Genomic DNA, 25,951 nt, shown 5'->3' with positions numbered 1-25,951 from the left:
GCCAGATGACATCTGCTGGTAGGGCAGATTTGGGAATGGCTGGCCTATAGCTTGTGAAAGGGCAGTTGATCCGGTGTTGGACCGATCTTAAAATGGCTTGTTTGCTCTTTACAGGACCATTCTGATGATGGGCCGTTACGTAGAGCCCATTGAAGATGTGCCTTGTGGTAACATTGTGGGTCTGGTTGGAGTGGACCAGTACCTTGTGAAAACTGGGACCATCACCACCTATGAGCAAGCTCACAACATGAGAGTGATGAAGTTCAGTGTGAGCCCTGTGGTGAGAGTTGCTGTGGAAGCCAAAAACCCTGCTGACCTGCCCAAGCTGGTGGAAGGTCTGAAGCGTCTGTCCAAGTCCGATCCTATGGTGCAGTGTATCATTGAGGAGTCTGGAGAACATATTGTCGCTGGAGCTGGAGAGCTGCATCTGGAAATCTGCTTGAAAGATCTGGAGGAGGATCATGCTTGTATTCCACTCAAGGTAGTTTTAAGTAAAATTGTGTAAACCTGATTTTCCTTAGTAAAATTCATTCACACTTTAAAGTGGCAGTTTAGATCTGGAGAGATCTCCAAATATAAACATGTCTGTATTAAAACTGAGACTCTTTTCCTATTTTAGAAATCTGATCCAGTGGTGTCCTACAGAGAGTCTGTCTCCGAAGGGTCAAGTGTTATGTGTCTGTCAAAGTCGCCCAACAAGCACAACCGTCTGTTCATGAAGGCCCGTCCCCTTGAGGATGGTCTGGCTGAGGATATTGACAAGTGTGAGGTTACTGCTCGTCAGGAGATGAAGGCCCGTGCCCGTTACCTTGCTGATAAGTATGAATGGGATGTCACTGAGGCCAGAAAGATCTGGTGCTTTGGACCCGATGGAACCGGTCCCAACTTGTTGGTGGATGTTACCAAGGGAGTGCAGTACCTGAATGAGATCAAGGACAGTGTTGTGGCTGGCTTCCAGTGGGCTGTCAAGGAGGTAAAGAATTAAGAATATGTAGCTCATTTTACTTTAATTTGCATGGTGAAGTTCAGCTTTTCTAAGAATCTGTATGCTTTGTTTTCAGTGTCAACCAAGTCTAATGACATACACCACACCTATTCTCCCTGTAGACAGATTTAAGTTTTGTTACCTGTAGCCACAAGTAACATTGTATTTGACGTATACTACCTAATGTGCATTTTTGGCCCAAGTCAGCAGTGATAGAATACAACCAAGGCCTTTATTCAAGTTTGTTACTAACTGCATTTGCTAGTGTTCGAAGCTACAAATTGACAGTAAAATCAGAAAACCTTTTAACATTGGTAACAATGGTACTTGGCTTGATTTGGCCTTTGCAGAAAACCACTACCAGCAGCTGGTAATGTGTAGCCAAATTATAAATTTGAAGTGCCACATTCATATGAACACAAATGATATCTTCAAACGTAATCATAAAATGCTCGGTAAAATAACATAGTGCAGTTTTTCTATTTTTACTGTGACTCTCTACTTGAAATCACAGGAGACTTCATTTTTGATTTTAAGAAACAAATTTATTATTCCACAAGAATGCCTCGTACTGTTTCATTTTAGTTGAGTATCTTCTTGGCTTTTCCCTGCTTAATAGCTTGAAGATCTTATCCTGTCTCCGATTTTACTTTCCTTGGATAATTTTTCGCATTGATTAGTGGACTTCATTGGAGTGTCCATTTTGTCTTGAAGGGAGTCCTCTGTGAAGAGAATATGCGTTCCATCCGCTTCGACATCCATGATGTGACCCTGCACACAGATGCTATTCACCGTGGTGGTGGACAGATTATTCCCACAGCTCGCAGAGCTCTGTATGCATGCCAGCTTACAGCAGAGCCCAGACTTCTGGAGCCAGTATACCTGGTAGAGATCCAGGTCAGTACCCACACTTTATTTTGTTTTACTGACATCTGTTACATCTTAGCACTGCTGAGTAGTCAATTTCCACACATACTGGCATTCATGTTTGAGTTGAAGTCCCAGTTAGATTTTAATATTTAACACTTTTCTCTTTCTACCTTAGTGTCCTGAGCAGGCCATCGGTGGAATCTACGGTGTGTTGAATAGGAGGCGTGGTCATGTGTTTGAGGAGTGCCAAGTTGTGGGAACACCCATGTATGTCACCAAGGCTTACTTGCCTGTCATGGAGTCATTCGGTAAGTCGCTTTTCAAAAGGACTTTGCCACCTAAGTAGAGAAACAAATATTTTAGCTATAAAGACTGTACAATTTTGAATTTTAGTATGATGGTAGCTAAAACCATACTGTGGATACCTCTGCAACAAAAAAAAATTCTCCTGGACACACAAAATAGCTTAATTTATTGTTTTTCCAAGCTGCAAATGAGAGGTTCACTAAACAGTAAACACATACCAAAATGTTTACCGTAATGTTAATCATAATAACTGACAAAGTATACTTTTTTCCTTAGAACAATGTTGAGGCCCTACCCAAAATCACACGTAAAGCAGCAGTGTATGAAGGGATTCTGCTTATCTACATTTATTTTTCATATTTAGGTCATTTTATGGGTGTCAGGGTTCATGCAGGGCTGTGAGGCCGCCGTTGGTTTGCAGGAGACATTGTTGTCTCTCTCTTCTGCACGTTAATGCATGCAACATTTAACTTAGAGAGAAAAATTTAAAGATTAGAAAAATGTCCTCTTTAAACTATTTTGTGCTCTTGTGATAATTTAACCAGATGTGTCCTAGATCCAGTTCTTCTAGTCAGTTTCCATTTTGAGTTTGTCTTGGTCTTACCTCCTGAAAGTTTATTTGTAATTGGATAATTGACTGCCTATTAACTTTTTATTTAAAATAAAACTTAAGTGCATCAGGTCCCATGACATCTCTGATTTTAACTCAAGCAAATTTTCCCCACAAGATAGCACCATTTCCTTTATTATTCCATCTGCATAAATGTTTTCAGATAAGTTATCCTGAGTAAGAGAAATTGTTCAAATTATCAAATGATACTGTAAATTTAATTGGTCTTAAGTTTACATCATGAGTCGTTGGTAGCACTATGTTCATCCCTACTTGTTAAAGAAACTCATGACTATCGAATCACAGAAACAGACGTTTATAGCAGCTGTATTCTCCATCAAACCTGTAGGAATGATCAGTTATCCGTAAAACTACAGTCAAATGACTTTTTCACAGCTTTAAACCTTTTACCTTATTGCTCTTTCCTTCTCTCCTCAGTGAATGAGATTTGTGAGTGCAAAGTTTTTAATGTTTCATATCTAATGGTTATCTGTACGGAATAATGTTTCCTAATTGAAGCTTAGTCTTTGTAATAACTCTCAAATGCTGAGTTTGTAATTTTCAAACTAAGAATATTACCAGAATATTGTACATTAACGTACTGTGCTACCAGCCCGTGCGTTCAGGAGAGTCCACAGGAGCATGTGAACATACATACAGGGTAGTGGGAAATGCAGATGGTACATGGACATTAAGTAGAGATTAACAACTGCGGGGAAAGGACTGTTACATTTCTGTTATCTTAAGTGTTTTGAAGTTTTCTCTAATGAAAAGTAATGTGTGTGTAGCTCATACAGTTCTGTGCGCTCAGTAGCATTTGTTTGCTTTGTGTGCAGCACAGCTCATGTATAGACCACACCATAAAAAATGTGACACAAGGGTCACAAATATAACGGCAGTGAAGTTTGGACTATAGCAGGTCTAGATAATTAACAGGAAACACTAGGCATTCAGCGGGCAGAGAGGCGCGTCTTCTGAATAAGACAAGTTCCTGAATCTTCCTTCATACCTGCACAAAGGTTGTTGGTTTGTTTCCGAATAACTGCTTTGAAATAATCAGGAAATAACATCTCTCCCTGCTCTGTATTAATAACAGAACACTGGTTCTGGCTCTCATTAGATCACCCACCATGGTGCAATTTCTCTCCACTTGTGGCCTCTTCGGCCCAAAATATGAATGCAATGTCTTGTTTTCTTCTGAGCTTTGCTTGGTAACACCGAATGCAAAAATTATGACAGTTTGATTTAGAGCATTCAGTATTGAAAAAGTATCAGATTTCAGCAACCTCGATGGCCAGTATTAAGATGGCTTTAACACTAGGGGCCCGGATCCAAGGACACTTGAGCCCAGAGTCCGGTTTGTTTTGGTCAATGTGAATGCAGACACACGATTCAAGAAGACGCTGGCATGGTTCCGATGAGATGTGAATGCAACCACGCCCTGGTATGGGACAGTGTTGTATCCACTAAACGACGTCATTGTAAAAACTAAACTTCTTTTGCGGCGTCGCAGTTTTTTCACATTTTTCCTGAAAAAAGGTGGACATAGTCAGAATCAAATCAACGAACTAACTAATATGACTCACCTTATGGATGAACACGACTTGGAGTCAGATGAGATGAAAAGGCAATAGTCTCCTGTCACCTCAAACTGCTGTTTTCAAGCAACACGAGCCCATTTAATCCTAAACCACACATAGATGCAAAGAGGTACATTGCTAAAATCTTTAAAGGATTTTAAATCAGCCATGGTGGTGGGTTTGTAAACCAGTTAAGTGCACACCGCTACCTGCTTTATCAGACTGAGTACATACACGGGTGGGTCCAGGCATGGCTTGATGTTGCCACTGTGAAAGCAAGTTAGCCAGGGGAAGGAGGAAGGGGAGGAATTGTGGCGCACTTCAAATAAATCAAGTCTAATGTGAAAGCACCTTAAGTCTGTTGGTTTTCAGTTTTGTTTATTTAGCCAAAGCAATGCTGACCTTGTCATAGGCTAGAGATATGTCAGTGCTTGCTTTTAACCTTGCAAATCACATACACAACCGGTAGGGGCTTTTGATAGCAGTCAACAGTAATGCCTAAATTTTATTTCAAAATACTCATCAAATATGTATTAAATGGCAAAAGAAGCCAAAAATGCATTTGGCTGAAGTTTACAGTGTCACTCCAAATGATAAACTAATTAAGCTTCCATTTCTGCACTGATTTATACTGGTTTATCAACTTACCTTCACAAATTCCTGCCATTGTTCCTGCTGCTGTTAATTTGGCACAAAACAGCCTATACACTGCCCCTAAACCATGTAAACCCTGCCGGTTTCATTCATGGCGTGTCAACTTTTTCAAGGTCTTGCACATGCACTGTGTAAGGTTAATGTGAAAGTCATGTTAGAAGCAAGTATCTCTGGTCTTTGTCAACAGAATTTGTCCAAGCTAATTATCAGTGATTGTTTACACTGTTGGTCTATGATGGCAATTATACACTAGTAGCTGATATGAAGGCATAATGAAAGAGGAGGAGTAAATGTAAGATTGACCATGCTTGAGACCATCTGTAAGGTATTTAGTTTAACTTTACTCTCTTGGCTTGCAGGTTTCACAGCTGACCTGCGTTCAAACACTGGTGGCCAGGCCTTCCCACAGTGCGTGTTCGACCACTGGCAGATTCTCCCTGGTGACCCCTTAGACGTTACAACCAAGCCCGGTACCGTTGTTGTGGAGACCCGCAAACGCAAGGGTCTGAAGGAAGGTATTCCAGCTCTGGACAACTATCTGGACAAGTTGTAAAAGCCTTGACCCACTTGGCTCCTGCCTAATATCCGTTTCCAACAACTTTGAGTCTACATTGTGGGACCGGACTGTACAGAACATCTGAGCACTAATGTTTGCCAAAAGGAATGATAATAACTAATAAACAACCACAAAAATTGTAAACGATAAAGGAAAATAAAAACTGTAATGGTCTAGGCTGACTTTTTTTTCTTTGTGGGAATGATTGTTGGAGCTTTCTCTTCATGCAGCTTTTCTGATCATAAGTCTTTTGTTTAAGCACATTCAAATATCCACTGCACATGCAAGTCTGGTTTCTTGCAGCTGATTACTTATCACCAATGAATAAGATCCCCCTGAAGTGTAACCTGGTAAAGGGGCACAAGTCAATATGAGTTTACTTCTCAAAAGCAGAAAAAAAAAAAACGTAAGGAGCGATGCAACAAGTAACCTTTGCTAAGGCAACTGAATATTTCATTTGTTTTGTAACCTGGAGGAAACCACATTGAGGTTAAAACTCTCAAGAGTGTCGTGGCCCAGAAGGCAGCAGTGAACAGTGTTCAGTCATACACAGATAACATACCAGATATGTAGTCCATATGCATCAAAGGCATATGAACAATTTCAGAAGTAAATATTTACCAGAATCTGTAATATTTGTGAATTAAAACATCTGCAGCCAGATGTGTCTTGCCTCCATGTCTCCACTTTCTCCTTATTGTCCAATGAGATCAATTCATTGAGTTTCAACTCTTTGTAAATCATTCCAGGCAAGGGGAGCAAGAAATCTAAAGGCTTTTTTTTCTCAGGTCAGTTCTGACCTTTGGGACAGACAGCAAGTGAAGTTCGTGGGAACAAGGTTAAGTTGCTGTTTTTTTCTGATGTAGAAAGGTGACCAAGAATAGCCTTGTAGATTAGGATATGCCAGTGTTTTAGTCTGCGTGTAGACAGAAGACCATCCCACACGATCATACAACAGACGGCAATGAAAGGGATTTAAAGTTTGTAATAAACCTCAGAGCTCCATGATGCATTGTCTAATGTATGTAAGCTCTGAGACGAAGCATACATAAACAAAACATCACCATAGTCCAACACTGGCAAAAAAAAAGGTTTCTTTTCAGATTCAAAAGACGTGCAGGATTGGATTCTAACACAAAAAGCCCAGTTTCAGCCTATTTACCAGCTGCTGAATATGAGGAGTAACAGATCGGGATTCATCAACCGTTGCTTCAAGTTACAGAGATGGGCAACCGTGCTGCTGTGTTTTCCTACCTGTGCGTGAGGGCGGGTTCACCCATCCAACCAATCATGAGTAGCCTTACTGACTTGTCAAAGAATAAACAGGACTCTTCCTGTTTTGTCGAGGGATACAGAAACGGGTGAGTCAACATTTTTCTCAGAAGGGAATAATTGTGAATAACCGCAACGTTCACGGCGGAATGTGCGTAGTTTCTGCACAAAACATATCCCTGTCTTTATTTTGTATTTTCGTAAATATTAAACGGTATAAACTACCCCTTTTGAGAATATTGTCCGTTGTGTGTGTGAATGGCACATTGCGGATAGTTAGCAGCACTGAACTGCTAACAGTCGGTTCAGCCTGAGAAGCGGCGTCTTTTAGAGGAGACAATTATCAATTTTAAAAATGTTTGCTATTTTATCCACAGTCGCAGGTAACTTAACAGCAGGCCCACAACGAGAAATGGTGAGTTACGCTAATTCACGTCTGACACACGAGTTTTACATTTCTTTCCTCACATTTAGCAACAGAACGGTCGTATTTCCCACCAAGATGTTACAGTGTTACAATGTTACAATGTCATTTAGCAGACGCTTTTCTCCAAAGCGACGTACATTTGAGAGCAAGAACAACACAAGCAATGATCTAGACAAGAAGAAACAACATCAGTAAGTGCCATCAAGTGCTTCAGGTCCAATTGGACGCAAGTGCTGTCGTGTAGAGTTTAAGGCAGAGTACCTAAAATATACGTTGTTTATGTAGTTGTTTGTTTTTTTTTTTTTTTTTTTTTTTTTTGTTATTAGACAGCAACAATGAATCAAGGAAAATGTGGGATCACTAATCGCCATTCATTAGACTTCACAACAACTATTTACCAAGTACCAAGTGCTGGATCATTCCCAAAGAGCTGGGCAAAGAAATCCCAGAAGTAGAGCAGGACAGTGCGAGCTAACTATAGTTGGGAAACTCATTCAACCACTGGGGGCAGCAGTGGAGAATAGTCTGGCTGAGACTCAATCTACTACTGGGGACAACAGTAGAGAATTGCCTAGCTAAGTGCAAAGTGTTCTCTGAAGAGCTGGGTCTTTAGCCTTCTCTTGAAAGTAGACAGGGAGTCTGTAGATCGAATGGAGTTGGGTAATTCATTCCACCATTTAGGGACAACAGAGGAGAAGAGTCGAGCTAGTGACTTAGGAGCATGATGTGCTGGAAGTACCAGGCGCCTTTCGCTGGCTGAGCGTAGTGGGCGAGAAGGGGTGTAGACCTGGATGAGGGACTCCAGGTAAACAGGAGCAGTTTTAGTTACTGCTTTGTAAGCAATGATTAGAGTTTTGAATTTAATGCGAGCTGCAACTGGAAGCCAGTGTAGAGAGATTAAAAGAGGCGTGACATGAGCTCTCTTGGGTTGGTTGAAGACCAGACGTGCTGCTGCGTTCTGGATCAACTGCAGAGGTATAACTGTGCATGCAGGTAGGCCTGCCAGTAATGAGTTACAGTAGTCAATACGTGATATTATAAGAGCCTGTACCAGGAGTTGTGTAGCATGCTCTGTCAAGTAGGGTCTGATCCTCTTGATGTTGTAGAGGCGAACGGCAGGATCGAGCAATCGAGGCCACATGGAGCTTGAAGGTTAGCTGGTCATCAATCATGACACCCAGATTCCGGGCTGACTTAGTGGGCAAGAGATTATTTGATCCAAGCTGGATATTGATCTGCGGTTCCATAGTGGGACTGGCTGGGATGATAATGAGCTCCGTTTTGGGCAGGTTGAGCTGAAGGTGACGTTCCCTCATCCATTTAGAAATATCAGCAAGGCAGGATGAGATCCGAGCTGAGACAGTTGTGTCATCTGGTGGAAAGGACAGGAATAGCTGTGTGTCGTCTGCATAGCAGTGATAAGAAAAGCCATGGGAGCGGATGATTGCACCAAGTGAGGTGGTGTATATTGAGAAAAGTAGGGGACCAAGCACAGACCCTTGAGGCACCCCTGTTGATAAGCCATGCAGTTTAGACACTCCTCCCTTCCATGATACTCTAAAAGATCTCCTGTGAGGTAGGACTTAAACCACTGTAGGGCAGATCCTGAGATACCAAGTGAAGAGAGTGTGGAGAGGAGGATTTGGTGGTTTACTGTGTCAAAGGCAGCAGACAGATCCAGCAGTAAGAGAACTGAGGACTGACCAGCTGCTCTGGCCAAGCGAAGTGATTCCGTTACCGACAAAAGTGCAGTTTCAGTAGAGTGGCCCCGCCTAAAGCCAGACTGATTCTGATCAAGTAGATCATTGTTCTGCAAGTGTTCTGAGAGCTGGTTGAAGACTGTGCGCTCCAGTATTTTTGATAGGAATGGAAGAAGTGAGACCGGCCTGTAATTTTCAACCAGGGCTGGGTTGAGAGTGGGTTTTTTGAGCAGTGGTGTAACCCGCGCTTGCTTGAAAGCAGCTGGGAAAACACCTGTGGACAGAGAGGAGTTAATGATACAACTCACAGCAGGGCTGATTGTGGGCTCAATCGCCTGCAAGAGATGTGATGGTATCGGATCGAGGGGACAGGTTGTGGGCTTAGAGTCAAGCAGAAGCCTGGTGACCTCGCTCTCACTTAGTGGAGAGAATGAGCTAAGTGATGCATCACTAGCTGGTGGCAGAAAACTGAGTTGGACAGGCTCAGAGAATTGGTTGCTGATGGTAGAAACCTTGTCAGTGAAGTAGGAGGCGAACATGTCTGGAGTCAACATACTGGAGGGTTGTGGGTTTGAAGGAGAGAGGAGCGAGTTAAAAGCAGAGAAGAGTTTGCGTGCATCAGTGGCAGCACAGATCTTTGATTGATAGAACGCCTTCTTAGCAGATTTTAGAGCAGAGGTAAAACAGGACAGTTTTTGCTGATAGGCACTCAAGTCAGTGGTTTGTTTGGATTTACGCCATTTTCTCTCTGCCGCTCTGAGCCCTGCCCTTTGGGTTCTGATGACCTCAGTGAGCCAGGGACAAGGTGGAGTATTTCGAATAGGCTTAGACACCAGAGGGCAGAGTTTGTCCAGAGAGGAGGTCAGTGAGGAGCAGAATGTGTCTGTGGCCTCGTTAACAGTGAGTGTGAAGGACTCGTTACATGAGGCTAGTGCAGCTGAGACCTCGTCAGACAGCTGTGTTGGGTCAAGAGACTGAAGGTTTCTGCGGTATGATCTTAATTGAGTAGTAGATTGCTGAAGTTCAGGTAAGCCAAGTGAGAACTGAATGAAGTAGTGGTCAGAGAGGTGAAGTGGTGTTACACTCAAATTAGCCGTGGAGCAATTGCGAGTTAGAATCAAATCCAGTGTATTACCAGCCTTGTGTGTAGGAGGCGTTTGAACCAGTTTCAAGTCAAAGGAGGACAGTAGTGAAATAAAATCAGTAGCCTGGGCTCTATCCAAGTGGATGTTCATGTCACCCATGACAACCAATGGTGTGCCATCATCAGGGATGTCTGAGAGTAACATGTCCAGTTCCACAATAAAGTTGTCCAGGTGACCCCCAGGTGAGCGGTATACCACAACCATGTAAGCCTTTATTGGGGCAGTGACCTGTACTGCATGATATTCAAATGAGGTGTTATTGTCCAAGGGTTTGAACTGGCTGAAGTTCCAGCTATGAGAAAGAATAATGCCTGTGCCACCTCCTCGGCCAGAAGAGCGAGGTGTATGAGAGAACACTGCATCAACTGATAGAGCAGTTGGTGTTACAGTGTTCTCAGGATGGACCCAAGTTTCTGTCAGGGCTAGGACCTGAAGATTTGATTGATCACCATCTTTAGAAGTTAACACCAAGGTGAAAGCTCCAAAAAATTAGTATTTTATTTGAAAAGTTATTTTTACAATAATTCAGCAATGGAAAGTTTCATATATTTTAGGTAGGTTACGTTTTGGGCCTGAAACATCACTAGGTTGCAAATAGATGTCTGATGTGGGAGATCCTTGATGTAAGGACCTTTTCTCCTCGCCTTATAGGATGAAGGACATTAAAAAGTATTAAAAACCTGTTCTCTCTCATATTATGGATTTTGGACAACAGATGAAATCCAACTTTTGTCTTTTTGACAAAAAACTTGCATTTAGCCTTTTCTTTACAGCTAGTCTTGTCTTTCTCATGGAAAAGGGTGGTTATGTTTTTGTCATAGCTTTATTTGGAAAAATTAACACTGCACAGGGGTGCATCTCACACTCTCAGTGAGTTTGGTAACAAGATAAGTGCTTAAAGATGGACAAGTCCATACATTTTCAAACCCTTTTTTGATTCTCTGTCCTTTTTTTTCTTCCCTTTTAGATGATTCGATTCTGTGAAGCCCTGAAAGAGTGCTACTGGAGCTGACGGCACCAAATACCCTTGCACCTTTGTTGTTCTTATCCTGCATCCCATCTTCAAGGTAACAAAATTGGTTTTAATAAAATAGCAAAGGTATTCATAAAGTAGGTAATCTTGCTTGGTAAAATTTAAGCAAAGTAAAAACATCATGTGCCTGCAAATGATGACTTAAACATTCTTCACTTTGACCTGAGTAACCAGTGATGATAACTTTTAGTCTGAGCAGGACGGACGCATAATGCAGTTTGCTTAGCCACAGTAATTCCAGTTCTATAAATTTATATGATTTTTTTCTCTCACATTTTTGAAGTGCCATCATAAACTTTAAGAAAGAAGGGACTGCCAAGCTGATCCAGAAATTGGAGATCAAGTTGGACTGAAGACAAAGGCAAGGAGGGTAAGCCACTGACTGATTCTGCTATCACTGGCTTGATTCTGGCTACCAGCTGGTGAGACCCTCCCTCCGATGATCACCATCCACCTACCCTCCCCTGTCACTACTCTGAAGTGTCATTGTGAATTGCACTGCGCTATATTGTATAATTTACTGTATATTCTTTATTATGTATTTTTTGTATTCCACTGTATATTTTCTGTGTACATATCCGTATTTATTATGGGAGCTATTGGATACCCAAATTTCCTTGAGGATAAATAAATTATCTATGAAGGACCTGGAGATGAGGCTGCCATGGGTATGAAGCCACTTATAGTTCATGACAGTTGGGCCGTTACGTAGAGCCCCTTGAAGATTGTGGTAACATTGTGGGTTGGGTTGGCGTGGACCAGTATCTTGTGAACACTATAACCATCACCACCTATGAGCAAGCTCACAACATGAGAGTGATGAAGTTCAGTGTGAGCCCTGTAGTGAGAGTTGCTGTGGAAGCCAAAAACCCTGCTGACCTGCCCAAGCTGGTGGAAGGTCTGAAGCGTCTGTCCAAGTCCGATCCTATGGTGCAGTGTATCATTGAGGAGTCTGGGAAACGTATCATTGCTGGAGTTGTAAAAGCTTTGACCCACTTGCCTCCTGCCTAGTATCAGTTTCCAACAAATTTGAGTTCTACGTTGTGGGACCGGACTGTACAGAACATCTGAGTACAGTTTGCCAAAAGGAATGATAACTAATAAACAACCACAAACATTGTAACAATAAAAGAAAATAAAAACTGTAAATGTGAAGACTTGTTTTTTCCTTTGTGGTAATGATTGTTGGATAGCTTCAGAAAGAATAATTGGAGTTATTCCCTGTTTATCTTTTTTAGTAAAAAAATGTTTTAAAGTTCAATTTTAGTCAATTTCCTTAATCACCTATGAGAGAAATCACCTGATCACTAATACGATCAATACAGATTGTGTTTTGATGTATAATCTGGTGTTGTCTATCAGTCCACTTAGCTTGAAGGTGCATGTGGACCTCTAACAAGTGGAAGAGTACTGCAACAAGTAGTCTTCAGTAAGGACAACTGAAATACATAGTGCTGATTTTTTTTTTTCAATCTCTGAAAAACTTGTTTGATCTAATTATGGCGTTCTTCACTTTAGTTGTTATTCCTTGAACCTCATATAGCTACAATATATACAGCTCAGTCCCATCTTCTTTTATCAAAATTTACTATGGTAGTGAATTACATTTAAGATACAATTAAGAAACATAATTCTAAGTACTCAGTTGCAGGAACAAACTATTAGGAAAATGGGCTGTAACAACACGGGCCATCAGTGTTTTACTTGCTTCATGCAAAGCTTTGAAAATCCAACCTAGTTTTGTTTTACCAACACTCAGGTCTGAAAATGTTCTGCATCAAAAATCTAAAGTAGGGGGAAGGCAAGCTAAGCTTGTATAGCCTTAACACATGTTTGATTGAAATAAATAACTTTCTCAAGCTTTCAGTCATGCATCAACATGACTTGTGTTAATGGATAAGCATTTTGGAAATACCCACACTGATGGCACATAATTAGCTGTGGTGAAATGCCCTTAAATGCCATTTATACTGAACAAGATTTAAATATTTTTTCTCAGGTTCCCCTGTATTATACATGGATTGAAGGTATAAAGTATCAAGACCGCCCACAAGGGGATAAAAGGAGATAGCTTTCTGGGGCCCAGCAAAACTAGTGGCCCATGGATGTTAGGAAAATCATGGCCCATTGTAAAGTTAAGCCGTGAGAACTATTTTTTAACCTAAATAATGACCTCTCTTATCAAGCAACAAAAAATTGATTTTATTTATTTATGCTGTAGTGGAATGTGCTCAGGCCAGAGTTCAATGCTACTTAAGCTCTGTTCATAAGAGCCCAAAAACTACTGACAATTTCTTGAATTTACTTGGCTACACCGCATGTGTGAACTCACTGAGCAGTTTTTCACTCCAACTTTACCCTGAAATGTTTCTGCTGATGCCCCAGTAACTGGATGATTGGTCTACCAATCAGTCCTCCATCAGAGTTCTCCCTGTTATATCAGGTGTTTGCGACAGCTCTGATAATTACAGATCAGACTTAAGTTAGCAATAAGCTGGATGGTGGTGATTAGTATTTATTACTCATCACTACACGAAAAAGCATAAATAACACCGCTGGTTTATCTAAACTTAAAACAAAGAGTAAGGCAATTTGTGTTTGGTACATTATTTCTTTGTTGTAACAATGCTTCTCTGTAATAAATCTTATACCGTTGGAAAGCCCGTTTATTACCCTTTTAAATAGTGCCACATTTGTAAGGATCATGCATTTGTGGAATGAGCAGCAGAGCTGAGTATGTGGGTTGCGCCCATGAAAAATGTGCCAAATCTTCTCTGCCAACGCCAAACAGCTTATTTTTCTGTTGCTATTGACTCTTGTTTTGAGCTTCTGGTACCCCCAGGTGCTGCCAATCAGGTGTCTGATTGGCAGCACCTGTAAGCATGGGCCCTGCTATAGTGATCAGTAGATGTCTGCTTCAAGAATCAGCATGCCACGTTTGACTGATCTGGATAGAGCCTGTCGGTTGGGCAACTTCAAGCTGGTGTTCTGCAAAACCAAGTTGCGGCATTGTTTGGAGTGAACCCTAGTACTATCTCCAAACTGAAGGCCAAGTCCCATATAACAGGGAATGTCGGAGAAGTGGGCGTCCCAAGAAGACAACACCCCAAGAATACTGTTTTTTCACCCTGTCAGCAAGAACTCTATCCTCCAATATGACAACACTCGCCCCCACAGAGTGGGGTTTATCAGAGACTACCTCCAGAATTTGGGAGTGGAGAGGATGGAGTGGCCTGCCAGCAGTCCTGACCTTAACCTCATTGAACACTTGTGGTATCAGCTTGGGTGTGCTGTTCATGCCAGAGTGACCAACACAACCACGTTGGCTGACTTGCGACAAATGCTGGTTGAAGAATGGGATGCCATCCCACAGCAGTGTGTGACCAGGCTGGTGACCAGCATGAGGAGGAGGTGCCAGGCTGTTGTTGCTGTGTATGGTTCTTCCACACGCTACTGAGGCTCCTGTTTGTTAAATGAATGAATTGTTAAATTGTCAATATGTCTTGTTTCTTCCAACTTCAATAATCCAATCCACCAAACACCAAACAAGAGTCAATGGTAGAATCAGCTGTTTGGCATTGGCAGAGAAGATTTGGCACATTTTTTATGGGCGCAACCCACATACTCAGCTCTGCTGCTCATCCCACAAATGCATGATCCTTACAAATGCGGCATCATTTAAAAGGGTAATAAATGGGCTTTCCAACGGTATAAAATTTATTACCAAGGAGCATTGTTACAACAAAGAAATAATGTACCAAACACAAATTGCCTTACTTTTTGTTTTAAGTTTATATTGATAACTACGAACTACTAGAAATGTTTGATTAAAAGAAATCAAATATTTCTGTTTTGTTTTTTTCCGCTGTAATTCACCAACACACCATTTACGTCACTTAGATGCCATTCCCAAAAAAACTTTTAAAGATCACTGATTCTGCCATGAAAATGATTAATTATTATCTTTGTTAAGCTTCCTTGTTAATGTTTTAGTCCTATACAATAATTACTTTTAAAAACTTGCTGTTATACTGTGTCTTACTAATTACCAATAGTCTTTGTCTTAAAACAAGACAGCATTTAACAACAAAAATGTTTCTTGATCATTATACTTCTTTCGTTGTAATCCTTAAGTTAAAAAATACAAGATTCATTACCAACATATTAATCTTTATCAAAAACATAATCACTGACTTCTTATACCAACCAAAAGGGTAGGCTGGCCTTTGATTGGCCAGCCAACTGGCCTGACCTGAACCCCACAGAGAATCTCTGGGTTGTTGTCAAGAAGGAGGTGAGAGACGCCAGACTCAACAATACAGAGGAGCTGAAGGCTGCTATCAAAGCAACATGAGCTTCAGAACACCCCAGCAGTTCCACAGACTGATTGGCTCCATGCCATGTTGCATTGATGCAGTAATTTTTGAAAAGGAGCTCAAACCAAGTTCTGAGGGCATAAATCAGGATAACTTTCTAGAAGGTTCACATTTCTGTTCTATAAATCATGTTCTGGACTGATGTTTTGTGATATTCTATTATTCTGAGATAGTGTTGTGAGCCATAATCATCCTTAAAACAAAAATGTTTCGAAATGTTTCACTTTGTATGCGGTGAATCTAGGATGTGGAAGTATAACTTTTTGAAAAAATCACAGGAAAGTTAACTAGTTTGTGATATTCTATTTGTTTAGATGTCACCAAAGTTATGATTACTTAAGATGTGCCTTTTGTAATTTACCTGTAAAGTACAATATATATTATGTCAGAAACAGTCAATTTGAAAAACACAAGGCCTGTGCAATGAATCCTCTGGCTTTGTGTTGCAGGCAGATGTTTTTATTCCATGTTATTTTTTCTTTCTTTTTGTGGTTGTGAGGACTTCATAAAAAGTCACAACTAAATTATGAGTGTCAGTACTAAATATACTCGACTGGTGCAAAAATTTTGAAAAGAATAAAAAAAGATAGACGGTCTTCTGCATTAATTCGAACAGTCGGTGCTGCAGTATTTTTCAGCCTGTGCATGGGGGTGGGTTCTCCCATGCGACCAATCATGAGTCGCCTCATTGGCCAATCAGAGAACAAGCAGGGTTCTCTTCCTGTTTTATCCAGGGATTCATAAACGGGTGAGTTAGTTAACATTTTTGTTAAAAGTGGAATAATTGTTATTAACCGCACCGTTCATGGCGGAATATGCGTAGTTCTATACGTGAAAACACATATCCCTGCCTTTGTTTTGTGTTTTTTAAAATATTGAACAGTACAGGCTACCTTTTGTCAGAATATTGTCCGTTGTATGCGTGAACGGCACATTGCGAACAGTTAGCTGCACTGAACTGCTAGCAGTCGGTTTAGCCCGAGAAGCGGCGTCTTTTTTAGAGGAGACAATTAGGTTTGGTTTTTTTAATTGTTTGCCATTTTATCCACAGTCGCGGGTAATTTAACAGACTGTGATAATGGGAGGCATCAAACAAGAGCAGAGCGATTCATCCCAACAGCCCAGAGCTTCACATTCAGCAGATCCACCACAAGAAGAGGTGGGTGATGGTCATTCACGTCTGCCACACGAGTTTTATATTTCTTTTCTGTCATTCAGCAACAGAACTGTCCTATTCCCCACCAAGATTTGATACGTAAAACAATCTCCATCATTAGGAGTTAGCACCAAGTGTATATCTCCAAAATCAATATATTTTGGGAAAAGTTATTTCCACCGTAATTCAAAAGGGGAAACTTTTATATATTCTTGGTTATTACACATAAAGGGAAAGATTTCAGCTCTTAATGGTAACACCTTACAGCTCATGAAAACAAAGAAAATCCAATGTGTCAAAATACTTCAATATTACATAAGACCAATAAAATTCAGAAATGTTACCTTCTGAAAGGTATGTTCATTTGTACACTGTAATTGGTTGGGGCTCCTTTTACATAAAAAAAAAAAACTGCATCAGTGCATTCGAGCACAGAGCTTTGGTGTTATTCAGCCCAGGTTTGTCTGATAGCAGCTCAGCTCATCTGTATTGTCTGTCATCCTCCTTTTGGCATTACCAGATAGATTTTCCAGTGAAATCATAGTTTCTCTGGCCAATCATGCACAGTAATATCATGGTCAGAAAGAGTTACTAGAAGTTTTACCACCGTGTGCAGGTGCCAAGTCATGCTGAAGTGGAGATCAGCTTCTCCATAAGGCCTGTTAGCAGATGGAGGCATTAAGTGCTCTAAAATCTCCTGGTAGATGGCTGCATTGACTCTGGACTAAATAATATACAGTGGAACCATACCACAAGATGATACGACATCCTCATCAGATTAGATTTGATGGATACTTCATTGATCCTGGAGGAAATTTGTTTTAGCTGTTCCATTACACACATAGCAAGGGCAGAAAAAAACAAGAGAAAACCTAAGAAACAGCCCTTAAATTAAGAATGTGCATAAGGTAGGGGAAATACAGCAAACAAAAAGTACAATAACGTATATTGAGGATAAAAAAGTGTAACAGATATATAAAAGTGTGTAAGAGCAATGTGTAAATTTTAAAGGACATATGAAATATCAACAGAGGAGATGACCAAGCAGGAACACTAGCAAAATTTGCTGGAAAACTTAATAATAATGGCAAACATTTCACTTATGAAGGAATTTTTGGAGTGTTCTTTGTTTTTTAGTAAAACAAAATCAATCACCAATAATGTGGTTACAGTGTATGTATTGTGAGTTATTAATGATCCTGTAAGATTTTCATGTTGGTTAATTGAATATATTTTGGTCAAACAGACAAATTATCCATACAAGTGACACAGAACAGACCAAACAATCAGTAGAGAAAGCAATGAGCATAAGTGATACTGGTATAGTAATTGTTTAGGGTAATGACATACTGCACAGATGAGTGAATCTCCTTTTGTTTTCATATATGTGTGTCTTTACCTGTCTGCAGCCAAAGAAGAGAGGCTGGCCAAAAGGAAAGAAAAGAAAGAAGGTGCTACCAAATGGCCCCAAAGCACCAGTTACAGGATACGTCCGCTTCCTGAATGAACGACGGGAACATATGAGGGCGCAGTATCCTGACTTACCATTCCCAGAAATCACTAAGAGACTTGGAGCAGAGTGGACACGATTGGCTATAAATGACAAACAGGTGCGCATACAGCCTTGTTTGACATAGTTTATTAAGTACAGTATCTTTCAAGTATTGTTTATTTAAAAATGCCTTTATTTTAGACTGATTTTTAATATAAAGTAATTGCAAAAAAATAAGAACTTGCAGGCATTAGAAGCGAGTTATAAAAGATCTTGCATATTAGAGGTTTGTGTAATCAATAGATTTTTAAATATGGGCTTTTTTTTTTTACAATGAAATATATTGCTTAACCTTTGTAACAAACTTAGCACCATGCACTGTGTCCAGTTTTACACTGTAAGATATTTCATTCACTATTATCTCACTCCTTTATGCATCACTTTTATTATACTTAATGTACATATTGTTTTTTTTTATATTTATATTATTCTGGTTTAGTACCTTGACAGTAGGAATACAGCTGTTAACTAGCTTCCTACTCTTTTTTTTTTTTTTTTAAAGATTTATTTTTGGCCTTTTTTGCCTTTATTAGATAGGACAGTGGATAGAATTGGAAATGGGGAGGAGAGCAGGGAGAGACATGCAGGAAATAGTGCCACGGGCCGGATTCGAACCCGGGTCGCCTGCGTATATGGCGTGCGCCTTAACCACTCGACTACCGGCGCGCCAAGCTTCCTACTCTTACTCTTAAACTTTTTATTATTACACTCAGGACACCAAAATATGTTCTTTGAATGTGTAAACCTGCTAGACAGTGATAGACCTGATTCTGATTGTGATACTGGCAGCGTTACCTGGATGAGGCAGAGCGGGAGAAGATGCAGTATGCCCAGGAACTAAAGGAATACCAGCAGACTGAGGCCTATCACATCACCAGTGCCAAAATGCATGACAAGAGGTTTAAGAAAGGTGAAGACTGAGTTAAAACATCACATGTGCTTTTAGTCTCTTTTGCATCAGCAAGACAAATAACAACATACAGTTATAGAATTTCTATTTCTTTCAGAAGACTCTCCATCAGTTTTCATCAGAACTAGTTCAGAGTCATCTCTACCAAAGGTATATAATGCATCTTTCTGTTTTATAAATGTCATTTTCACATATACTCTAGAAAGCTAAGGTGTGTACTTATTGATATTTTCTGGTAGGCTTCCGACATCTCAAGATTCGACATCCCTATTTTCACTGAAGAGTTCCTTGATCAAAACAAAGGTAACACAGAAAACCTTAAAACACTGGATTGTTTTAAAATTACCATTTAACAATGCTAAGTAGCCAAGTTATAAAAAAATGTTAGTACTTTGTTTGCAAATAAGATACTTTTAAAGCTTGTAGCAACATTATAAGACTGTTATATTTTTCAGCTCGAGAGGCTGAGTTGCGAAGGCTTCGTAAGGCCAATATTGAGTTTGAAGAGCAGAATGCCGTGCTTCAGCGACACATTAAGGACATGTACAATGCTAAAGAGCGCCTGGAGGCTGAACTGGGGCTGGATGAAAAGCGGACCCAGGCTCTTCACCAACACTTGTTGGCTATTAAACACACACTGGTCAACAGTCTGTCCACAGTCCCCCTGCCAGGTCAGTTGTCATTTGGCTCTATTTATGGCCCTTGTATAACTAGTTCACTTTGTATGGAGTTTCAGAAAGTTCAGATCTTATTCCTTGATTCCCAACCTGGGGTCTGATGCTGTTAAAGTTAAATTTGCATATAATAACCAGAATCTTGACAAATGCATATAAATAGTTCGTAAAAAGGTCTTTTGGTATAGCATTTTATTTTGGGCCATTTGTTTGGATTAAAACAATGACAAGCATTAATACAGATGTTAATTTTTGACTGCAGTGTATCAGGTTTTTCTTGCGTCAGTCCTGGGGGGGTTAAAATTTTCTTAAATACAACTGGGGAGGGCTTAAAAGAAAAAGTTTGGGAACTAATCTAATCCAAACCTCCAGGAATTGAAGCCACATTTGGCCTAAGATAGAACAAAAATGGTTAAGGGAAAGAGGTGACCCCAGCTGGATCCATTTTAACATCAGTTAAATTTTTTTATGTTACTAATGTTGTAGGTTGGTTTTGACTTATTCCTATACAAAATACCAAAGAAGAGACCAAATGATGATGTGTTTCTGACACATCTAATAGCAACACACTAGAAGATTTCAAGCAAAATCTTAGGTCAGATTTAAAGTCGTGTTTGATAACGTTAGTTTTTGTGAGATCTCGTCTGTTGAACCGCCACTTTGAAATCATGTGTACAAATTGAAAGTGTGTGGTCTGCAGTCTGGCTGAATGTGTGTCCAGGGAATTATAATGTTAAAAATCCTTTGAAACTGTTCCCATGCCTTTGATCTCTCGTGTTTTTAAAGTCAGTTATTATTTTATAATCATGTATTGTGTAGCCAGTCTTAAAGCAGTTAGACTTGGGAGGATTTTGTGAATAACAAGGTAGAGGTTCATCTGAGTAGTGCACTTGTGAGTCAAAGATTTGTGATCGTAATGTTTTTAAAGAGATGTGTGACAATTAGACTGTTTTGTCTGTTCACTTGTGTCAATTTGAGCTTCTCTAGAGGTTTTCAGGACTGTCATTGTCATCATATCAAAGCTTCATTCGTTCTTTGGCAGTAACTTCAGTACAATACGGGAAATTTCCTTGTTCTTGCAGTTTTAACACAAGAAAAAGAGTTTGGGAGCCTCCAACTGGTCTTTAAGCTGTAAAAATGCCATAATGTGTGAAATAATATAATTTCGGTCAAAGAAAAAAAAATGCTTGGTTTGAGCTTCAAGGTGAGCAAAGATCTTACTCTTTAGTGAGGTTAACAAAGCAGGAAACCAACCAGATGAAAATCTATTAATTTAATCATGCTAGATAGCTTGCAGTTTTAGAAAAGTATCAACAATACTGTTAAATGACTAGTCAATGTGATTGTTTAAGACCTGGCTTTACATCAGTCATTTGCCGGCAGAAAGACACTTTATGCTAATTTGATGTGAACTGCCATATTATTGCTTTATATAGGCTACATGATTGTGTGGGACAAGGTTGTAATAGTTTTGGATTTTTAATTAGTTTTAATTTTAATTGGTTTTTACTGCTGTTTTTTTAGTCCAGTTTAGTCTTTATTTTGCAAAATGGTTTAGTTTTAGTTTTAGTTTTTATTAGTTTTAGGGCTCTTCACTTTTCACTGTAATTATTCAATTTTAATGTCGGTGTAAAACTCAAGACCTAAAATTACCATTGTGTGAAGTTGTCTTCCATCAAGTCAGGCAGTTTTACTCTCTCCAGGCTTGGGTGTTCACGTCAGTCAGTATGCTAGTATCAAAGACTAAAACTAAGGAGATTTTGTCCCTAATTCGATTTCATTTCAGTTAGTTTAGTAGGCACACAGTACATTTTTAGTTAGTTTTTGTTTTATTTGTAAAGCTTAGTTTTTATTTAGTTTCAGTTAACTAAGATGAATTTTAAAATTTAGTTTTAGTTATTTAGTTAGTTTTAGTTAACTATTCTAACCTTGGTGTGGGACATGTGAATCCCACTGCCTCTGGACAATAAAATGGTGAGCTCTCTTCTTAACAGGAGACTGAAGACACATCTTTTCTATCCGGCTTTTATTTTATACATCCCTGAATATTTTTTTTAATTTCTTTTACATTTCTGGTCCTTAGGTCTCTTTTATGTAGTTGGTTCCTGTGTTGCCTGGATTGGTCTAGGTTATTCTGGGTTTTTATTCTTGGTCTTCACTTTTATTACAAAATGTTTCATATCTGGGTTTTTATGATGTCCTCCTAAATTGACATCATTTTTTGTGCGTAAAATGTCCAGCTAGTTTTTTGTGATGTTGGAGTTGCACTGTTGGCTGATTTATTCATGGGTTCTTCTGTTGTTGGGGTTTGTCTTTCTTGTGATGTTTTGCTGCTGTGTTTGATGATTTGTGATTGTGATTCTGCTTATTGTCAAAGCACTTTGTTAACCTCTGTTTTTAAAGGTGCTATACAAATAAAGTTATTATTACTGTTATTATTATCCTTTTAAACATTGTTTTATTCAAATTTTTCATGTATTTCATCATATTTTCTTTATGTATGTATTTTTTCTTAATGATTTTTTTCTGCTCTTCTTGATTAGATTCTTGTCTACTTATCTACTGTTGTTAATATCTGTATTTTTTTCTATGCATATGTTCTTTGAAGCACTTTGGGTTGAATGCTTTTGTATCTGAAAAGTGCTATATAATTAAAGTTGAGTTGAGTTAAATTTCTTACTTTCTTCTTAACAGGCACAGGTGAGACAGCATCTCTCGGGAACTTGGACTCATATCTGAGTCGTCTCAGTGGAGTCCTGGAGGGAAACCCTCACAAGCATCGTGCCTTGCTCACACAGCTTTGTGATGTCCTCTCTCATCTGGACAGGTAACTGAAGCCCCAAGACTCATCCATTTGATGATTAAATCATGTTAAAAATAATTTGAAATCTTAAATTTACTGTGTTGACTGACCACGGGTATCAATATCATTGCTTGTATCAATAATAGGAAAAGCCCCTTAAAAAATGACAAATTCCCATTTAGACTAAACATTTCAAATCAACCATCTTGTAGTATAAAGGCAAATTACTTTTGGTGATTTTATTTTCTACTGAGACCTGGCACATTTTTCTCTTTGAATTAAGTTATTAAAGATATTATCTGAGCAAAATATCTCATTTGAAAATATATCAATATATATTTGAAACTCAATTCATTACCTAGCCATTGTGAGTTAGTACTTGGCTACATCTAATGACAGTCTTGTATTCTTGACTTAAACTTCTGCTCCTTTTTGATGAATTTCTTGTCATGCTTCTTTAGTCAAATTCACCAAACTCTTACTGTGTATACTAGTCATGGTATCAGTGTGTCACTGAATAGATTAGATCATTTGTATTACCAATATCCCAAAGTTGCCAAAGACAACTCCTCGGAGAAGATGACAGATACTCTGGTATTATTGATATAAGTATTAATCTACATTTATTTTAAGAGACTGACATAGTCTAGATTAGAGTTTTAAGAACCTATGTGGGTTAAAGAATTTCCTACTACTACAAATGCAAAGTTGTTACACCAAAAGATACCTGTACAGCAATGCACAAATTTTGGTAGAATTCATACATAAATTTCAAATCTTTCTAGATCAGAAATGCGGTTTAGAACTAAGAGGAAATTCTGAGATAATTTGTGACTGTCTCAAGTTCTCTCTGGAAGTCTCTTAAGAAATTCAGCCAGCTCCTGTGTTAGGACCATTTGCTTTACTCTTGATATTTAGTGCTGTGAGCAGTGCACATGATTAAATCAATAGTTAAACTGTTAAAAGTCGCATACATGAAATAATGGTTGCCCTGCCATCAGTTGGATAAGTCTGTTTTGTAAATCATTTGTGATAGGTAGCCCTAGTCCCAAAGTATCATTATTATTGGCTTTTGCTGCAACTATCCATTAGGGATGTACAATATTATTGGCATGGTGTTGGTATTAGGAGAAAACAGCTAAAAAAAAAAAAAGTTCATTATTGTATTGGCAAATGTGAAAATATCTGCAAATACTTACAACCAATTTATCAGCTATAAATATTGAAATGTAAATCTCAGCAAATTTTAGGCAGACTAAAAGACCTATGTCAGCTCAAGTATTTCTTTGATCATCCTCATCCCTCAATTTTTAAGTGTGATCTAAAGACTGAAGGTTAAGGTCCTAGCAACATTTAAATAACGGTGTCAGCATCAGTCTAGGGTGAAAAACAAGGTAAATATTTGCGAAGCAAATATCTGCAAAATTCCAATATCGTGCATAGCTTCTGTTCATATATGACATGAATGTGTTGAATATTCTAAATTTTGCTAATTTCATGTTTTTATTTACTATCAGTGAGAAGTTATAAGGCAGTTCAGCTGGATACCCTTTCATTCCTGCATCAAAAGGACATGACAAGCTCCATGGTCTTAAGTCATCATTTAAAGCATCTGGATATCTCAAGGAGAGCAAAGTCAAGAGTAGAAACTCCTCATAACACCAGACACTCTAAACTACATGCCTCTTTGGATTAATATTTGTATTTAGTTGACGGTGTATTATTTCTCCCAAGTTCTTGTGAATATAAATCTGTGTGGCAGTGCTTTGCATTTGTACAGTTAAAAAATTTCTTAAATGTATTTCTATCTTCTTAACTGCCTTTATTAAGTGAACTGAACCTAACTTTATTATTTAGAAGAAGTTGTCTACAGGACAGTGATCTGTCCAACAGGAAGAGCCTAAACATGGTTTTATGGTACATGCCAGTTTACATTTAGTGGGTGAGTCATTTGTATCGTGATGTTTAGAATACATTAAAAAGTGAAATGTAAAATGAAATGGTTGGAAATAAATGTTATGCAGGAAAGCTTCAGATGGTGTTGGAATGTTTTGTCTTTGAAGTATATTTATATTTTCTGAAATGTTCATTAAATCTCACTGAAAATGTTTGCAACATAATGTGAACGTGTGCACCTTCAATTTATTGTGGGGTGAATCTTTAATAAATGCCTCATCTTTACATTAAGTCAAATCAAGACAATGTGACTCATAGTGCCTGACAAAATTAACTTGCCTTTTTCTTAAAAAAAAAAAAAAAAAAAAAAAAAACCTAAAACAGAGAATACAGTGTTAGGGATTTTGTGATCCTGCAGGGGGAGCTGCTGGGCTTCTCAAGAAAAAGTCTGGATCCCGTTTGTGGATTAAGGGTTGTCTGACAACTGCACGTGGCTCTTTCTTGTTGTCTACTGGAAACACAACAGCACCACATGTCAAGAATTTATGAGAAATTATCCACTAGTACTTAACTTTATTTCTATGTTCTCACCTGCTTCCAGTTAACCAGCACATGCTGATAACCAACAGCCTCAGACTTCGTTTTAACACTTTTTGGCCACTATTTGTCCATTTTTGCCTTCTTGAACCAATTTTTGTCCCATTATTGACATTTTCAACAAATTTTTGCCACATTTAACCATTTTTTGCCCCTTTCAACCCATTTGGACTTTTTGTCCCCTTTTCACCACTTGTTCTACTTACATTTGCCACTTTTGACCAATTACCCATTTTTACCTCTTCCATCCCATTTTTCGTTTCTTTGAATCCATGTTTGACCACTTTTTAACCCCTTCTCACCATTTCTTCCCAGCCAATTCTACCACCATTTGGCCACTTTCTGACCCTTTTGCCTCTTTCAACAACATTTTTGACTTTTTTTGGACCCATGAGCATGTTATTTTTTTACAGACATGTTTTAAGCAAAGGTGCATCAGAGTAAATCTGCTTGGTGTTGTTTTGACCCCATAGAAATGTGACAAATCAGACTAAAGAAAATAAGACTAAGGAATAAATAATAATGAATACAGTTACTGGGGAAGTATCATAAAATACTTATGAAAGTTTAAAGGAAATCCCAGATTAGATTAAAAAAAAAAAAAAAAAAAACTTTCCAGAAAGATTCCCCAATATTCCAAAAGGTTACCACTGAAAATACCTGAAAGATTACGGGACAAGATTGATGAAATTTTCTGGGAAAGGTCCTGATAATTACAGGCAAAGTGACTATTTCCTTGCGATATATACTTGGATTTACAGTGAAATTCCCAGAGAAGAGCACCAGAAGTTTCTGGGAAAATGCCCAAGGAAAACTACCCCAAAATTTGAGGAAAATTCCTTAATCTTC

The 25,951-nt window shown here is 38.9% G+C and overlaps 2 protein-coding genes, 1 long non-coding RNA gene and 1 other non-coding gene across 6 annotated transcripts in view; all 4 read left to right on the top strand.

The window, feature by feature from the left end:
• LOC121512047 (elongation factor 2-like) overlaps positions 1-5,735 on the top strand; it is a 13,582-nt gene extending 7,847 nt beyond the window's left edge. Inside the window, exons 9-13 of the mRNA XM_041791029.1 lie at positions 115-481; positions 620-973; positions 1,700-1,882; positions 2,031-2,163; positions 5,365-5,735. Of these exons, the coding sequence (XP_041646963.1) occupies positions 115-481; positions 620-973; positions 1,700-1,882; positions 2,031-2,163; positions 5,365-5,558 (1,231 nt within the window). The 3' untranslated portion in view covers positions 5,559-5,735. The remainder of the gene's footprint in view (positions 1-114; positions 482-619; positions 974-1,699; positions 1,883-2,030; positions 2,164-5,364) is intronic.
• Positions 5,736-6,863: 1,128 nt separating this feature from the next.
• Positions 6,864-12,293, top strand: LOC121511890. Of its 2 annotated transcripts, XR_005992069.1 has the most exons (4): positions 6,864-6,922; positions 7,211-7,248; positions 11,073-11,172; positions 11,422-12,293. It is a non-coding gene; the product is annotated as an uncharacterized LOC121511890 (long non-coding RNA). The 2 variants fall into 2 exon arrangements; XR_005992070.1 differs by lacking the exons at positions 6,864-6,922; positions 7,211-7,248 and adding an exon at positions 9,928-9,987.
• Positions 11,268-11,335, top strand: LOC121512878. The gene has a single exon (XR_005992151.1). It is a non-coding gene; the product is annotated as a small nucleolar RNA SNORD37 (small nucleolar RNA).
• Positions 12,294-16,193: 3,900 nt separating the features above from the next.
• Positions 16,194-24,643, top strand: hmg20b (high mobility group 20B). 2 transcript variants are annotated; one of them, XM_041790661.1, is made up of 9 exons: positions 16,194-16,262; positions 16,566-16,673; positions 18,080-18,280; positions 19,012-19,132; positions 19,230-19,282; positions 19,372-19,435; positions 19,588-19,803; positions 22,501-22,633; positions 24,127-24,643. In XM_041790661.1, the coding sequence occupies exons 2-9, from the start codon at positions 16,593-16,595 to the stop codon at positions 24,137-24,139; spliced, it is 882 nt and encodes a 293-aa protein (XP_041646595.1). In that variant the 5' UTR covers positions 16,194-16,262; positions 16,566-16,592; the 3' UTR covers positions 24,140-24,643. The 2 variants fall into 2 exon arrangements, with proteins under 2 accessions (XP_041646595.1, XP_041646596.1); XM_041790662.1 differs by lacking the exon at positions 16,194-16,262 and having other exon boundaries at positions 16,302-16,673; positions 19,233-19,282.
• The last annotated feature ends 1,308 nt before the right edge of the window (positions 24,644-25,951 follow it).

This window comes from Cheilinus undulatus, linkage group 7, assembly GCF_018320785.1.
Source record: "Cheilinus undulatus linkage group 7, ASM1832078v1, whole genome shotgun sequence".
NCBI classification, from domain to species: domain Eukaryota; kingdom Metazoa; phylum Chordata; class Actinopteri; order Labriformes; family Labridae; genus Cheilinus; species Cheilinus undulatus.
The sequence above is the reverse complement of the archived record's forward strand: the minus strand, read 5'-3'. Positions and strand labels throughout refer to the sequence as shown.

Excerpts from the sequence above, each read along its gene's own strand:
- hmg20b (XM_041790661.1), top strand. The coding sequence starts at position 16,593 with ATGGGAGGCATCAAACAAGAGCAGAGCGATTCATCCCAACAGCCCAGA. Across the intron at positions 18,281-19,011 it reads TGGCTATAAATGACAAACAG|CGTTACCTGGATGAGGCAGA; the intron begins GTGCGCATACAG and ends TGATACTGGCAG. Across the intron at positions 19,436-19,587 it reads GTTCCTTGATCAAAACAAAG|CTCGAGAGGCTGAGTTGCGA; the intron begins GTAACACAGAAA and ends TATATTTTTCAG.